The 17,727-nt window shown below is 40.5% G+C and overlaps 2 protein-coding genes across 2 annotated transcripts in view; both read right to left on the bottom strand.

Moving 5' to 3' along the window:
- Positions 1-17,281, bottom strand: part of LOC104959424 (caM kinase-like vesicle-associated protein) — a 43,737-nt gene extending 26,456 nt beyond the window's left edge. Inside the window, exon 1 of the mRNA XM_010787313.1 lies at positions 17,238-17,281. Coding sequence (XP_010785615.1) covers positions 17,238-17,281 — 44 coding nt within the window. The remainder of the gene's footprint in view (positions 1-17,237) is intronic.
- The window catches only part of acaa1 (acetyl-CoA acyltransferase 1), a 20,645-nt gene continuing 6,775 nt past the window's right edge, over positions 3,858-17,727 (bottom strand). The window contains exon 13 of the transcript XR_799860.1: positions 3,858-3,868. The gene's annotated coding sequence lies outside the window, so the exon portion shown is untranslated. The remainder of the gene's footprint in view (positions 3,869-17,727) is intronic.

The following is a 17,727-nucleotide window of genomic DNA, read 5'->3' as shown; positions in this document are numbered from 1 at the left end:
GACACAACGACATGCTGACTGCAGCGGGGTTTGAACCTGTGACCCCCTGATCCCAACACCAACGCACAACCCACCGCAACACACGCCTAATCTCTTAAACCCAATCTTTAAGCAACGAGACTCCACTGTGGTATCGGAAGATTTCTGGTTTCCTTGTATACTCTGCTTCTAGTGGCAGAAATGCAATCTAAGAACCCATCGGATTGTGTCCGAAGACTAAGTCTCAATTTAGCTTGTTTAATGGCTACTTGTGAAACAACCTGTTTGTAGACGTCGTCAACCATAGGTTTCCTTTACGCTCAGGACATGTCTGTATTGTATATAGACTCTTATTGCACTATTTCTATTTTCCATTTTTCTTTTTGTATTTACTTGCACTATTTTTTCAGTTTTTTTCAGTTTTATTGTGTTGCACTGTTGGAGGAGCCTTGGACCTAAGATTTTCATCATCATAACTACACTGCTATGTACGTATGACTAATAAAAGCCTTGAACACCAGTTTTTGAAATGGCCAGTTGGTCCCCATCATTTTTTGAAAGTATAATTTGTTGAAAATGTTCTGAAAAGAGCTTGCCGATCGAAAAGCAATACATGAGAATACTTGAGGTCTCTCTGGTTTATTCACCTTTTTAGCTCCACAAAAAAGCAATATGAGCTAAATATAATTCCTCAGCCTGATTCTAAAATGCCCCCAAAACGTCTATGCCCTGTTTAGAAACGTCAACAAATACTTGACACAGTTTCTTTTAGTCCAAGTTTTTCATTCTCTCTCTGAGACCATGTCACACAGCCATGCTGCTCAGTCAGGTTTGAGACATTGAAGAGCAAAAACCAGGTCTTTAGAGGTTCTGTCCACCTCAGGAGATGAGGCAGGAACGACCAGCAGCAAACTGTCTTGAAGGATACCATTAGGTCTAGAGGTTTTGCTAATAAATAGAGTGGTGCAGAATCCATTCCTAAAACCTCTGAATAATTTTGCTTTTTTGTCACTTCCGATTCCCTTGTCTCAAAGTCAATAGTTTTTAAAACGTGTTTGTGGTGAGAAGCCAGAAATAATGTCTGTGGTGAACACAAGCTTTAGTCAGTAAATACCCCACTCTTGAATGTCTGAAGCTTCTGTGTGTCATAAAAACGGCGGGTGATAACAAGGGACTAAAAGAGACTACAAGCGACATCACACTGACATGAGACCATCTTTTGCTCAGCGCAGGTGACGTGAAGTCATGCAACAGTGATGTAGTCGTTTATAGCCTACTGGTAGCTTTTTATTTCTTCTGATTGTATTGATTATTCAATTTTCTGAGAGTGACATGTGGATATTATATCATGAATGTGTGTTTGCCACAGAGCTAATTTTCTGCGATATACTGAAATTAGGGCTGTCAAACGATTACAATTTTTAATCAGATTAATCACAGCTTAAAAATGAATTAATCATGATTAATCACCATTCGAACTACGTCCAAAATATGCCATTTCTTTATGTATATTGTTGTGGGAATGGAAAGATAAATGAAAGAAGGCGGATATATCCATTTAACATACAGTATGTACTGTATGTATGTTTATTATAACATTGTTCTGTGTGTCAAAATGAAAGACAGCCCACACACCTATCAATCATCAAACCGTATTTCATTACGTGTTGATTTCTATCAACACGTAATGTTGTATCGATGTAGGCCTATATAGAGCTGTACTACAGCAAAAGCATTCTACGTCGGGACTTCCTGCAACAACACCACGTCGTTATCTTGATTCTGATTGGCCAGAAGACATTATCAAAGATGTTCTATTGAGAAGACGATCACTACGTGACAAAAGTTTTCTATAAGAGTGAGTCCGTGGCCCGTGATGGCGGGTGTTATAAATTAGATTGCATAATCGTTTTTTCTTCATATTTTATGTATTTTTCATTGTTTGTTCAATACTAGAAAGGTAAGTCCCACAAATGAACCTAGTCTTCGGTATTTCCAGACAAGTGGCTGCTGAAATCAATCTTACTAACTGCTGTCTGTGCAATTGACTCGGCGCGAGTTGGCGGACTTTATTTTGCTTACTTTAACATCATTTTTCATGGTGGGGTTAAGACATTTCTTGGTATGGCTGTAGCCTACCCCAGCGCTGCCACTGGTGGGATGTATGGGGCGGGCCATTCTGCACATGCGTTAAATGCGTTAAATATTTTTAACGCAGTTAATTCAAAAAATTAATTACCGCCGTTAACGCGATAATTTTGACAGCATTAACTGAAATCCAATGGGAATATCCAATTGCTTCTTGGCAAGAGACCCCTTTGCGATGCTAACTAGGCCTACACAAATACATCATCACTGCACCACTCTATAGTAGTTATACAATACTATGGTATTAAATGCGATTTTTCCTGCAAATTGTGTCTCCACCACTTTTCAAAACACGGTGACGCCCATGCTCTCAACTCCAACTCCTTTCCCTAAAATGCTAATCGTAATAGATTAAGCACTGAGAGAATTGCCTGTATACGCTGGCTAAACCATAGCACCAAACATGTTGATCATTTCCCCAGAGAATTTATCGTTGTCAGACCTTTAGGCGATTGATTTTAAGATTGATAGTAGACTAAACTAAGGCCATTTAACCCAACATTGAAACTCACATTTATGACATTTCTGTGTCACATCTGATGTAACATAATTGTCTTGTTAGACTCTGCATTAGCCTCACTGTACTGTCTCCTACATTTTAATGACATCCTCAATGAGTCCCTGTTTAATAGTGTGTGGCGGGTGTTAAGAGTGCAGATAGTACATCGTGTAGGTTATTAACTCAGCCCAGATGAGAGTCACATTACACTGTGCCCGCTGCCTGCCTTCATGCAAGAGAAGAAGCAGATGTAAGAGTTTTTAGATCAGCAGTTTTATGTCTGCGCTAATATTAGCCTTTCTTTTATTGATTGATAACTCACTTAACACACTTGCACTTATCGAATGATTTCTGCTTGATAAAATAGACAAGAGATTAAAGAATTGATGGAAGTTTTGTTCCGTTCTGAGATAAGTCTAAGCTCGAGGTTAACATCTGTACAGTTGGGATGTTGATTTTTAGTGGTGAAAAAACGTATTGCACAAATGGAATAGGTTTGAAATCACACATGGTGAAAATGTATTTTGCTTTCTGTATGAATAATTCGGGGGCAGTGAAAACATGTTGTGTACATACCTATACATCATGACCTAAGATGATATGATATGGCAAACTAGTTCGAACAGCTGCTACACATCCAATCATCACGGAGAAACATTAGCAGTAACTTGGAGTCAGGTTTTGAGATTATAAGTCTCTTTTTGGTCTCAGGGTATCACCAAAATCTTCGGGGTCATCCTCTGGGAACCTTGAATGAAAATGTGGTGCCTATTCATGAATAGATGTTTCAGAATTGACTGGGGATAAGGGAAAGCTCTAGATAACAAGTGAGGGGACCAACGAAGTAACCTGGATTCTTCTTTTGATAACAATTTGTGCCTAATGGTCATTAGACCCTTTGTTGATTCCTTATAGTTTTGGACTATGTGGTGGATGATTTATCTATTGACTGACAGAATAACAATAAAAATGCAAAAACATCTCATCACAAAGAAAAAGACAGCCATACACTGTACAAGTCTGACATCATCTTCCTGGCAAAGAAACCAATTGCTCTACTGCGGGTTCTACAAAAAGACCACATTCGTCTCTATTTTACTCTAATATGACAACAAATTATTCCCAGCCCCTTCCTCCTTGTGCTCTCACACACAGTTGGTTGCTTTTCCCCTCCTCTAAAGTAAATAGATTGTGTGTAATGCGCTCATTAGTTTCCGCTGTATCTCTGCGTAGCATTGCATGCTGGCTCCATCTTATATTCTCTCTATTCATTCAGTTTGAACAGCTCTATTCTCCACCGGGGAGAGGAGGCTTCTTATATCATCATTTCACTGAACTGAAAATAGGAGGTTCAGAGCATGAAAATGCCTTTGACAGAGGAGGGGGGCGGGGGCGGGGGGGCTGAGCTGCCGCTGCTGCACCCGGAGCCTGATGTTTAAAACAAGGCAGATCTGGAGGTTTTTTTCTGAAGTCCAGCACAAATGAAACCGAATGCGCTATGATGAATACATTGCTCAAAGGCTATGCATGTGTGATGAAGATGCGGATATCTGCATGGTTTAGTTTCATTCTGTGTGATGTCTTTTTTGCTAATGAAATCTGCAGGAGATGTGCAAAGGGTGAATTTAAGAGTGAAAAGACTTCAAAACGTGCCATTCAAAAGTTAAAATGATGCTAACATGTACATATTAAATATACATAAGCAGCAAGCTTACAATAATATGTCATTGTGGGAATACCAAATTGAAGTCGAGACAATAATATCAGACATGAAGCAAATGATGTTCTCGGTCTAACTGCAATAACTATATGTACGTGTAAACAATATGTGTACATTGGAGTCAATATGATATTCAGTTAAACCAGCGAGTCAGCAAAAACAGTTATACTGCAGTGAAAGGTCTAACGTTGTTGTGCAAAGGCAGAAAATACTTGTGTGCTTGAAATTGACCTGGCTCACTCAAACCAACTTTGAATCAGCTCAACTCAGTTAACAGATGAAAACCGGTGAGGAGGTAATGATTCCATCTTGTACACAGGCCTGCTTGTTGTTCAGAAGTTCACCAGTTTAAGATTTCATTAGCTTTCCATCCAAGTCCAATCATTAATGCCATCCTCATGTTCATTTATATTCTCTTTTATTCTGAGGGAGCAAATACAACTCAACAGCATGGAGAGGCTTCACGGCCAGGGCACCATGCCGCTGCTTGTTAGAAGTGTTTTAGGAGGTTCTTGGAGAGGAAAGAAAGTGACGGGTTGGACTGCTGCAGAGCTGTTGTTGGCTTGGTGTGAAACCAAAGAGAAGTTTCTCTCTTATGCATGCTGCTTTGGAGTGAAGCCTAGAAAACGGAACAATGATATCGAATCACTTTGTGTTAGTTAGTGTGATGCTTGTCTCAACTCGTTCTGCTGTTTAATTTCTGCTGCAGCACTGTTAAAGGGACAATTTACCACCTTTATATTTGGCCAATCAGTGTTGATTGCAAATGTAGTCAATTGAAGCAGAAAGGCCCTATTGTGTGATTACCCACAAAGCGGAGTTTTTCTCCTACATGTACCAGGATGCATTGTGCGAAGGTTGTGTCCATAATAGAGGGCCACATTGACGCGTCCTAAAACCCTTTTATAATTTTCGAATCATAAATCTATCGATTCGATTTATGATTCATAAATTATAAAAGTAGGGTAGACATGTGGATATTATCCGGCTGAACAAAACTTGATCTATCTCTTCAATTTGTGTCAACCACAGACCTTATTTCGAGCTATTTTCCAAAATCCTATGGAGAAATTGCATTGTTTTTTGTGGAAGGAACCGGATGTGGTAAAATGCTAACTTACTTCCGGGTTTTAGGACGCATCACTGTGGCACTCTATTGGCATCAGCTAAAATATTTGTATATATAATATAACGCATTACAGCTTCAGTCCTTCCATTTTTACCTTTCATAAAAAAAAACACGAAATAACCTCAGTACTGTTCAAAATTGCAACTTAACAAAAAAGCATATCATATTGTTCGGTTACAAAAATACTCAGTTGTCTTTTCCAGTTTGTGTTCAGGAAAGTAAAACCTTCAGTTTTTCCTCTTCCATAACAATATATACAGTATTATTTTGTAAAGTCATTTTTAGCTGTAACCCTAACCTAACCCTAACCCAACCCAACCCTAACCCTAGAGTTCCAACACAAGCAAAGAGAACCTGGTTCAAGTTCTGTTTTTAAGGTGGCATCTGAAACATGTCTTCTGGCTGATAAATAAAAGCTAGTAGCCTCTGAAGAATGAGATATTACATTATGCACCTTAAGGACATTTAGAATATGTTTTTTATTAGTCCTAATCACCCATTTCTCCAGTATCTTAACCATCCTCAATGAAAAAGGTGTAGACTGTTTGTACATGTATACAGTTGGAGCTGTGTATTGTGTACCGTACATAATTACATAGTTCTCCAGTCTACTACAGTATATTGCTGTTATATTGCCTTTGGCTGCACTTGTTGTGGGTGGAATTGTTATTTCTTCACATCCAGGGAAATCTCTTCCGGATTTAATGGAATAATCAGTCAGATGTTGATGCCTTGTTCTCATTGTACTAATCACCAAATGGGGGGTCGCAAACATTGTTGATCAATATAAAACCTTCAATAGCGTTCATAGGTCAGCAAGTTCACATATTTTCAGTTCATTGTTTTGGTAGAAATACATACCCCCCCACACATTTTATTGTACCAAGTAATTTGTTTTTTAATGGTTGTAAAGTTCCGACAGATTTGCCACTTTAAAATCTTGGGAGTACATTTATTTTCTTCTACTACATAATACATTAAAGAGTATGACCACTGTTGTAAAAGAATGAGGCTATACGATACGATATACTTTATTGTCCCCGTAAGGACATTTGTTCTGGACTCCGTCCTGCAGTTCCGCATACATGTACATATACAAACATAGTAAACATTAAGAGACATACACATATCATCAGTCATACACCGTTTGAACAAACACAATACACAGACACACATACTGACAATGGCGACCTATTGCACAACCCTCATGGCCAACATTTAAAAAGTACATTTCATTACATTTGACTACATGTCACACTATAGCTCAGTCGATTATATTAAATGTACATGAAATTAATTAAAGAAAAGGACTGTGTGGTGTGCAACAAAACAATGGGGACCAATGACATACACTAGAAAGTAATCTTTAAAAGTCAGAGTAAAGGACTTAAAAGAATAAATGTGCAAAAGTCTAAAAACTAGACAAAAAGCTAAACTAAAATAACTAAACCATTTATGCATTTAAAAATAAAATGATATTTCCTCGAAAATATATTGCATTGCCCAGTCCAGTAGTTTAAAGGCCCGGTGGTGTGTCCCGCACCGTCGTGTCTTTTCAACCGTGCCGACACCTTTTTTGGCCGACTGTCGGCCAAAGGCTGTCTGCAAAATAAATCACTCTGATTGGCTGTTCAGCTAGCGAATCAGTGCATGAGGAGCGAAACGGGAGTGAGGGACCCAAACAAACGATTAAGAAGGCACACACAGATGGCTATTCTTTTTCATTTTCATCTCGGCTGGAAGCAAGAGTTTATTTCTCATCATAGAAATCTGGAATGAAGAAACCGAAGACCAACGCACACGCTATTTGTTGTTTGTTTATATCACACAGTCTGTTCTTCTTCTTTCGGTGTATCACGCAGTCTGTCTTCCGGTTGTTTCCTCTTTTGAATGACGAATACACACTACCGCCGCCTGCTGGTAAGGAGAGTTATTGCCACTCACGCATGCGCAGTTCGTACGTGTAACTTGGCCGTCGGCTGAAGTCTTTGCGGTGTGTTCCAGTCGTGTTCCGTCGGGACGTGTTCTTTGGTGTCAGTTTGGTGTGTCTGTGCCTTAAAAGCTACATTTAGTATGTATAAGGTGTTACAGTTCTCCCACAGTAAAAAAGTAATATTTTTCCTCTGAACCAAAGTGCCATTTATCAAGTTAGATTGTTTTGGTGTGGGTGGCAGAATGTCGGAGATTTCAGGCGTAGAGACATTTGCCTTCTCTCCAATATAATGGTCTTGGTGTGTGTTTCCCCGAGCGCCAAAAAAAGACGTTTGAACAACTCAACAATAATGACATTTTCCACAAATCATGAGACGTTTATTTAAGATAATCCACAGACCGTGTTGGCGACCTGTTCCGGACTATTTTCTTTCGACCTAACTACACTCGCTAACTTTATCAGCGCACAGAAGGAACACTGCTAGCGCTGCAGAGCTAGCTAACACAATATCTGAGCAGAAGAGCACACCAGTCATCTTTAGATCTTGCCACAAGTTTTTTGTTTCAAAATTAAATATTAGCTTTCTTCTAGGTGGAAGGTGATGCAGTTGATGGTCGGTGTTTCGTGGTGTCTTCGGCTTAGCTGTTGTGCAAGCTAGCTCAGTGGGGCTAGCATTATTGCTTGGTTTATTTCTGGGCGCTGAAACGGTAAGCGGGTGTAGTTTGGTAAAATAAATTGTTTGTGGATTATCTTGAATTCCCGACTCTTGATTTCCAAAAAGAGACATTGCCCTTTAGTACCACGAGGTACAATCAAGTCCCCAGGAGGTGCGATGGCATTGAAGCAAATCCTAGTGGCTTAACTGTGGAACTACAACTTCCGTGTCAGTCAATTATGTAATTGGGCCCCAAAAGACCCTTACCCTTTGACTTGTATTGGGAGAGGGAGGTCTGCAAATAAGTAGATCGTTTTTTGAAACATCTGAAGACATTTTGTCTTCATGCGCCACTGAGCAACATTTATTGGAATGAAAGGGGTCCCGTATCCAAAGCTGTGGGTACAATCATCTTCAATTATATTAGACATTTGTATGGCTGAAATCTCCAAAACTCAAACCAAAGAAATATTACTATCATTGCGGAAAATTCCCTTTTTAAAATAGATGTATTTTTCTTTTTCTCTTGTGTAATGGTTTCCTTTAAAGGAAGTGTGCTGTATCCTGGAGGCTGATCAGTTCTGTGTATCCGTCTAACATACAGTACCTTGATCTGACAGCCACACTCTCCCCTGACACTACTGTGAGCTGAGGAACACATCACAGTTTCAAATAGGTGGTAACTCTGTATTTGAGTTTGTGTCTGGGGGTTGGGATGGCCACTATAGATGTACAGTATACATGTTAGGACCTTTTTACTTGTACAAAGTACTGTGTATGATTAAACTGAATGAGTAAAACAAGAGAGTTAGCTTTTCAACCTCAACTGACATACTGAAATATGTCGTATGTAAATGAGCCAACAGTAAATTGCTGCATTAATTAGATGAGATATAACTGGACGGACGCTCCACAGAAAGCTTCGGGCTTAAATATTCAAACCCTGATGACTTCAGACTTGTGCAGTGAGAGCAGGTTAATTTACCGGTTGTGTCATGTTTGAGAATAATAGGTCCCTTTGCTTATTAAAGCTGCAAAAGGACAGCTCTTGCAGAAATAATAACCACTCCAGAATTTAAAATTCGGATATCATAGTGTTTTTTGTCTCTAAAAAAAGAGGTTACGGAGATCTAGTTTCCACCTACAGAAGCTTAATACTGTAACGTAAGGCTGTTCTGTATTATCCACCGCAGCCTCTTCATATTTACAAGCTATTCTCTCCGGGGGAGAAAACCCAGCAGGATGAGCGATGCGTAATCTCGCTTGACAGAATGTTCATGAAAATTCGATTTGTGTCACTGCTGTGTGCTTTTGGTCGCTAAGCAAGAAAAGCCAGCCTGCACTGAATCTCTAGCTGCTTTACATATTACAGTAAAGTGGAGCAGCTGTAGTTTGTGCTGTGTGAAGGTAAACAGGTGTTTGGAGACACTGCAGAGTTTGGAAAGTGGAACTGTATATCTGCAGTGGCTTCGAGTTTAGAGTAAATGCAGGATAACAGTTCAGTCTCCATGGTTACACTGGGGTCACACATGTGAAACGGCACAAGAGGACCGCCTCTATCCATAAGAGGTGACATATTCTTAGCGTAAAAAGGACTTGGCCTGCTGGGAGGACACGCTGTCGCCCCTCAAACCGGGGTGAGAGCATGTGTTGCGACCCATTGGGGGGGGGGGGGGTGAGCCGACCTGCATATGGCATTGATGGTCCCGTTGGATTCACAGCACCGCCGGCCCACCCGTGTGCCCCACCTGCTCCTGAGTGGAGCCAAGCTAACCCGATGCCCATGCTGCTGACATTTCCTGTTGTACATGCGCTTACTGCAATTCGTCAAAAATACGTCATCTAATCAGCGGTTCAACCAATGCTTAAATTGTTCTAGGCATTCATGTATGTTTCACACCCTCAGTGTGATCACATTTGTCCTCCTCAAAGGGAGAGACAGCATGGTCCGAACCTTTACTAGTCGTGTTCTGCGCTCAAACTCAGTGCAACTATACTTTTGAAGCAAAGTATCTGATATACTAATGAATTAATTTGTCATACTTCTTAAACACAAATTCAGTCTCCTGGATAAAAGTCATATTTTGGACCTACCAGTCCACCCTGTCCTCCTCCCTACAGAAAATATATATCTCCTAACCCCTAACGCTAAGTCACCTGACTTCTGGAGTGCTCTAAGCATCATATTGCCACAGACCTGGGACCAGGTTGGCATTTTTCACACAAAACACATAATCCATTATTGTATGAAATATTTTACGAGGGTGCTCAAAAACAACAAGGTCCATTAAGCAGCTGTACTGGAGCTTTCGATCGTATCACTTTCAATTTTGAGGAAATGGAGTTTGTCCACTTGTCATTGGTTTTTAGATGTTCAAATTTCCATATTAGGGATCGCAATTTTGGTCTGTTGGTTCAGATGTTCGCCTACTAGTTAGGACCAGACTATAACTCAACCACAATTGAAGGGTACAAACAGTCATGGTCCTCAGAGGATGAATCTTAGGCCATTGGCAACATCCGGTCTTTCCTCTGGTCCCGCCATCAGGTTTTATATTTGTAGTTTTGAGTGTCTCAACATCATTAATTGGCGTTACATGTATTTTGGTAAAAACATTCATGGTGCAAAGACGTTAAGTACTACGGCTTAGTGACAAAAATGCAGCCTTCTTATTTACTTGAATGGCAGCCAGTGCGTTTGCTGTTTCATGTCATATGTGACATGTGGCTCTTTTCTAGTTATATCTTCATGACGAAAATGTTCCTGGCAGAAATAACTAGCAACTGCGCAGGCAGAATAAAGCTGTATCGATTGACTCATTTACCTCCATGTCTATTGAACGAATGTGTGCAGGGAGAATTGGAGTTGTAACACTGAAAGCTCAAGGAAATGTTCCTCTGACGCACGCTCGACCTCTCTCATATAAATAATAGTTGCTGGAAGACCCGGCTCACTACAAGAACTTACTATAAACCACAAAGCTGCTTCTCTTTGTCCCATGTGAATGAAGAAAGCCCATCTCTGAGGAATCTTTTTACAGTCAATAGTAGTAGCAGTCTGTACCTAAATATACTTGCCTCTGTTTCCTTGCTATGTCTAGGCGGTGATGCGGTTAATGTCATTTTGGTATGTTGGCGTGCGTCAGGAGAGAGTAGACAGCGAGAGGCTCACCCACCACGCTGAGAGAAGTAGTGGCGAGGGGCCAGGTGACTCAGAACATGTGACGGGGGGTCAGTGCGGTGGGAGGTGGCGGGTTGAATGACTGAGATGGGAATGCTTGTCGCTAATGGACGCATCCGCCCCCACCCAGCTCTTTTCCTGAAGTACGTGATCATCTCATCCTCAGCCCTGTGTTCTGCCCTAAGCCTTTGAGCCCAGAGTTTAAATATTCCTCTGAGAATTTGGATTAAAATAAAATCTTCCCACAGGCAGCGCGGTGGGTGCTACGAGCAACTCTACAGAGAGCATTGTATACACTGTTTGGATGTAAGGCAGCTTTTGCTTTATGTAAAAATCTGAAATGCTTCCTCTTCACACTTCACCGGCTAATCTGACCATTCTCTGCGCATGTTGTTAGTTGCCTTGGTTACAAAGTCCTTCAGTGTGGCATCATAGTACAGTACTGTTTCTGCTCAATGCGGAGAAGAGCATCATTTGCTTTGGAGGAGGGTGCATGTTGTAAGCTGCACATTTCTAAATTTAGACCCTGCTCGTCTTTTGGAGGTCCAAAGGTTTGTTTATGTCTTCAAACCGCGAGTAGAGATGAAACATTCATGCACATTACCGCACGGATCAATGTTACTTTTGTGTCTTTCACGCAAGGGGAGTAAGAACAGTTGTTTTTGAATGATTTGTATTGGATGAGCTCATTAGAGTCTGCCACCTGTTCCCTCAGCCCAGTTTCCCTCCTACTAATCTGTTGACAAAGATTTTTACAAAGTGGATCTCATTCAATGTGAAAATTCCGCATCTCGTTAAAGCACATTTGAGTGTAATTAATGAATCACCTTCAGGGGAGAAACATAATCTTATTGCTGGTTCTTGTAAACAATTTCCTCCCCAAATATCTTTGCTCTGTCACAACACACACACAAACACACAAGGAAACACAAAGTGAGACTCTGCCCAGGGCTTAGCACCGTTTACTGTACTAATGTGTTCATCTTGGGATCTTTCCAGGCTTCCAGAGGTGTGGGAAAACTTCTGTCAAAAAACACATATCTCAGAATTGTTCAGGTTCATATTTTGTGCCTCTACTGTGACATGTTTACATGCTTTAAAGTTCAACAAGCTCTTGATTTTTCTCATTCTCATTCTTTTTCACCCTCTGTTTGAAACCAGAGCTCAGTCTGCTCTGATTGGTTAGCTAGCCGGCTCTGTTGTGATTGGTCACCTGCTTAGAGATGTCCCGCCCCTTAGCCTATCACGTATGTCTTGGAGCGCTAGCCAATAGAAGCACGAGTGTAACATAGTGTTGTCATTATGTTCCGGAAGAACATTTGTAGAGTGTGTATATATTCAGCCTCACAATCCTTTTTGCATCTCATATTGGACAAAAAGCGGACATCTTTACCCCGATACCTTCACTGCAAACTGCAACTCACAGAAGAGCAATTCAAATCTATAAATAGGACTACATCTCGTTTAAAAACCCACTTCTTTTCCCTGGCATTTACAGACCAGGTGACACTTGTGCTTTTAAATTTGGGTTTTTATCTTATAGTGTTCTACGTCATGTAGGAGAGTATCTCAGTCTGCGGCTTCTGATCTGGTTTCATTGTCTCGTGTTTTACATTTGTTTCATGTCCTGTCTGTTCTTTATGTATTTATGCTATGTTTTACTGTATACAGATGTACAGCACTTAGTTCAACTCTGTTGTTTTTAAATGTGCTATAGAAATAAAATGGATTGGATTGGTTATAGGTAAGAGGATTCTGGGATAGACTGTGAAACATGAATATGCCGTTGCAAGTGGCTTTAATCGATATGTTTCTATAATAACAGTGTATGAGAAGCAGATACTATTGGCTTTACAGGCTTCATTGCTAATCTCAGCTTATTATGAAGCTGTTCAGCTCTTTTGGTTCATTCTCACTGCTCTCATAGTGCCAATGTGCACTGCAGCAGGCAGCTTTTTTCAGAGAAAAAGCCTAAACACTACATGGTGAGCCCGAGACAGCAGACGGACACAGTAATCAACTAGCTGCTGAACACAGCGGAGCATTAAGCAGCTAAAGAGACAGATATTATCCTCAGGAGTTATTGCAGACCAAAAAAAGAAAGAGGCAAAAGTGAGATAATACTAGACTTAATTTATCAGTTGGACAGAAACATGACTCAAAAATAAATAATAGTTCAGCTATATACTGTTACTGCTGGATGTGTAAAAAAGCAACTGCTTGCTAAGGAGTCCATCATAATAACTAAGTTAACAAAAAGAACCTTCGCTGCAGTTTTAATGCCCTGTTTTACTGATGCAATAAAGATACTGGCAGACGTCCAGAAATGTTATTTGTTGTACACTTGAAATGGTAATTAAACTGTTAAATCATTTGTTTTTATTTGCAAGTGTACAGTATTGTATTGTGTTGCAATATACATTGTACTCTGAGTAATCAAGCCTGCAGGGCACATATGATTAATTTGTGTTCTTTGGAAATAGAAAATGACTTTGTTTTGACGCAGACCTTTTAAGATTTAATATTTAATTGCATTCTGTCTGTACAGAAGTCTCTGCTGTATTCCCAAGCCCGTTCTCCCTTCTGATTTTGCCAGAAGCAGAAACTGCGCTGATGTAGGTAGGTGACCTTACAAAAGTGATAAAGCCTTCAGGATTAAAAACCATCTCAAAAACAGATCATGAAGCCTGTATTCAACCCCTAACATGCTTCCCATCAAGGTGTCTAAAATAGAGCTGTGGTTTATTACTAAAGGCTGAAGCCAGAGCGTCATTAAGTCGTGATTCAAGGGTCATCTGAAAGCTCTTCCTGTGTCACCACGCTGACAAAGTGCCTGAGCATGAAGGAGCAGCAGCATCGATTGTATTCACGCCGGTTGTCTTCAAGGTCTGTCATGCAACTTTAATGAAAATAGATTTCCCCTGTCCTTCACCTGTGCAACACGGAGTAGAGACCAGTACGGCATGTAGAGGAGACCGTATTAAACAGGGCTGAAAATGCAATATCGCATGAATCATGTCAAACAGAACCTGGAGGCTTTCATTGCCATCTTCCTGCGTCTCATCCTCAGTAGCTGGGAGTGTTTATTTGCACTGATCTTGGTTAGTAACAGAATATGTCGAATTTCAAAACATTTCATCAGTTGCAGAACCAACGCTGCTGAGTTGTTGCATAAAATGTCACCTGAGGAATTACCTTGCGCACTGAAATATCAAGGAGTATTCCATCTTATTTCTCCAGGACGCAGTCAGCGAATAGCACAAATCAAAAGCTATACCTTCTGTCCGTCGCCAGCCTCTATCCAATCAAGCCCTGTTACCTCTGCTACTGTGGAGGAAAGAACTAAGCGAACAGCCGGAGTGAAGAAATAAGTGTCGATGACAGCAAGGCTCCACATGGGAGGCCCATTACTCCTAATGTACGGTGGGAAATGAAAGCATGTGCGGGGTCGACACCATAGTAATGTCACCGCATGGCTGTGCATTAGTGACTCGCTCGCGAATGAAAATGTCTAAAGTGGCAGCATGAATCAATTTGGGGTGAAATATTCATTCACTTCCATTTAAAATTCCCCTTCAAATGTTCTATTTGTGGATGCTAGGCTGTGTGGCTCTTTGAAGCTGCATGGTGCCAAGTAACCCTTGCACAAAAGAAGAGGCCAGAAAACCCTCCTTTTGTTTTTTATTAGCTGACGCTTCCACCGCCTTAATCGTGATTGACGACATTGATTGTATTTGTTTGAATTGACACTAATTGTTTCCTCCTCTGCCACATGTCAGTACAACACCACTGAAGCTGTACTGTACAGTATGCTTCCTCTGATTCAAAACATAATGACTTAAGACAGACTCAGCGTCGCAACTTGTTCCCAGATGCCTTTGACAAGAAGAACAGAATAGCACGGATGATAAAACGAATCCACCGTTGGCTGTGTAGAGGATATTTATTCATTTTCCCTCTCCAACGCTAAATCGCAAACAAATTTGTTGACAGTTATAGGGAGCTAATGTTGCGGCATGTAAGCTGTTTAGTTCCTTAACAAACATAATTTATTTTACCCAACAAACACATAACTCCAATTGAAGAGGCCGGCTTAGTTTATGACGTACAATGTGTTGGATGGCTAGCCAACAGAAGCACAAGTGTGACATGGTGATTTCACTATAGCTTTGCAGACCATTTACATGCACACAAACCTATATAACACACTACAGGAAAGGAAAAAACGTTTTAACATAACTTTGTTGCCTTGATCTAATTGAACCTCTAAGTTAAGGTACGTCAACATTAGGGATGCATACCGGTATCCGGTATTACTGAAATACCGGTTACTGGTGGCTACGGTATACCGTACCGAAATCAGATCCGGTTTCGATACTTTAAAAAAATATATATATATTTTATTTTAAAAGTGAGTCCGTGGCCCGTGATGGTGTTATAAATTAGATTGCATAATCGTTTTTTCTTCATATTTTATGTATTTTTCATTGTTTGTTCAATACTAGAAAGGTAAGTCCCACAAATGAACTGTGATGGGATTTGTTTTCTCTCACCAGTGAAGGCAAATGTTGATTTTAAAGATGAGATTTGTTTGTTTGTGCAATGCCGAGATCTCATGACCATTATTCTGTTATTTATTTGTTCTCTAGTCGAATCTCAGGTTTAACATTAATTATAACGGTGCTATAACGGTCTGTTTGCATTGACAAGATGTGCTATTCACGTGATTATAAAAGATATTCCATAATCGGTTTTCTTCATATTTTTATGTATTTTTCATTGTTTGTTCAGTAGCCTACTAACAGGTCCAAGAAGTCCCACAATTGAATTTAATATTCATTTGACATGTTAACTATATCGTAAAGCGCTTCATGGGAGTAATTGTGCTCATTCCCTCACATAAACCTAATGACATTCGGTTCTGTTTAAGGGAGTTCACACATTCCCAATCGCAGATTTCAATTATTCTCCTCGTGACCGGAGAAAATACTCTGACGGTATCGAACAACCTGAACCGGGAGCGAACTTACCTCCTCTGAGTTTCCTGCTCTCCCTATGACGTACACCGACCGACGAGGGACGATAGCTGAATAGTATTGTGAGTATTTATTTCTAAAAATATATAAAGCGAGAAACGAAAAGTCGGCTTGTCCTTTGTAATGTCGTACCCTCCGTTGATTTGTTGCACTATGTACGAACGGGTAAGAGTTTGTCCGGACGGTCCACATAAAGGCAAAGTATTAACGACTACAGTAACGTTTTCGTACTTACACTACGGAATTTATGCTCAAAGACGAGAGTCGGACATTTTGCTATTATTTAGGGCATGCGAAGTCGTGATGTAATTCATTTCCACGAGATTGGTAATAGAGCTAAACCCACCCTGTAAAAAATAATTACACCAGACTTAATCTACTGAGAGCTACAAAATAACCGACGACGGACAGGTGAGTAGTTTCGGCCCGGCCCCGCGACAGGAGCGTAACTGATTCCGATCGGCTCGTTCTCTTATTCACTGTGGTACTTCTGTCTCTGTTTGACGTCGTTGTGAGACCAATAAAAAACATGTGATAGAGGTAAATTTGACCTAAGTTATACCACGAACCACTCGTAGCTGCACTCCTCATTTTACTCCGCCCCAGATGTCTTATTTTAGGACCGTCAGTATGGACAACCGTCGGCATTCTCGCCACGGTACGTTGTAGACTGTAATTGAGATTACAGTTGTACTTTCTCCCCTACATACGAGGGGGAACCACCGCCTCTACTACCCACGTAATTTTCACTCGTACGAATTGCACTTCGAATACGTATGTAATGAAGAACTACAGTTGTAGGGTCTCGAGTAAGTAAGTGTTTCACCAATGAAATACTTCATTATACACAGTCAATGAAGGTGAACGGAGCCTGAGTTTCCGTAGTGAGTTAGGGATAAAGTAGTGTTGGGATACCGTCTGTTCTACTTTTACTAAGTCACAGGGGTACCCACCTACCAAATATTCCTCTCGTCTACTCCCTTACAGTACACTTCAGACATCATCGGTGTTAGGGGGTTTGAGGCGGGCGCATCACATGTCAGCTGTCAAGACATCTTTTTTTTTGTTTGTGTTTCGTTTAGGACGTTGCTTTTTTTATCTCGACAACACGTCAGATTTGACACGTTTGTCTAATCTCTGTTACGTCCTTTTCAGAAGTATTTTACGTGAGTGATAGCTACGTCGTCATCTCCTCTACAGTAGAAAAATCATAGTAACGTAAATGACAATGAACCCAGAACTTTTGTGTAGAATGTTTGGTGTGGTAGTGTGTGGGACAGACATACAAGGATTGGAGGATATGCTGGTCTACCTCACATCACATGCAATCTAAGATAGACACCTTCCTCTAGTTGTCGATCCTACGTATACAACTGAGAAAATGCTTGACTATGGTGACTTGACTATGGCTATGAGTTTGCTATGTATAGCGACTATGAAACTTTTA

This window comes from Notothenia coriiceps, unplaced genomic scaffold (genome assembly GCF_000735185.1).
Source record: "Notothenia coriiceps isolate Sejong01 unplaced genomic scaffold, NC01 NC01_scaffold00030216, whole genome shotgun sequence".
Taxonomy (NCBI): domain Eukaryota; kingdom Metazoa; phylum Chordata; class Actinopteri; order Perciformes; family Nototheniidae; genus Notothenia; species Notothenia coriiceps.
This window is presented reverse-complemented; position numbering and strand designations above follow the sequence as displayed.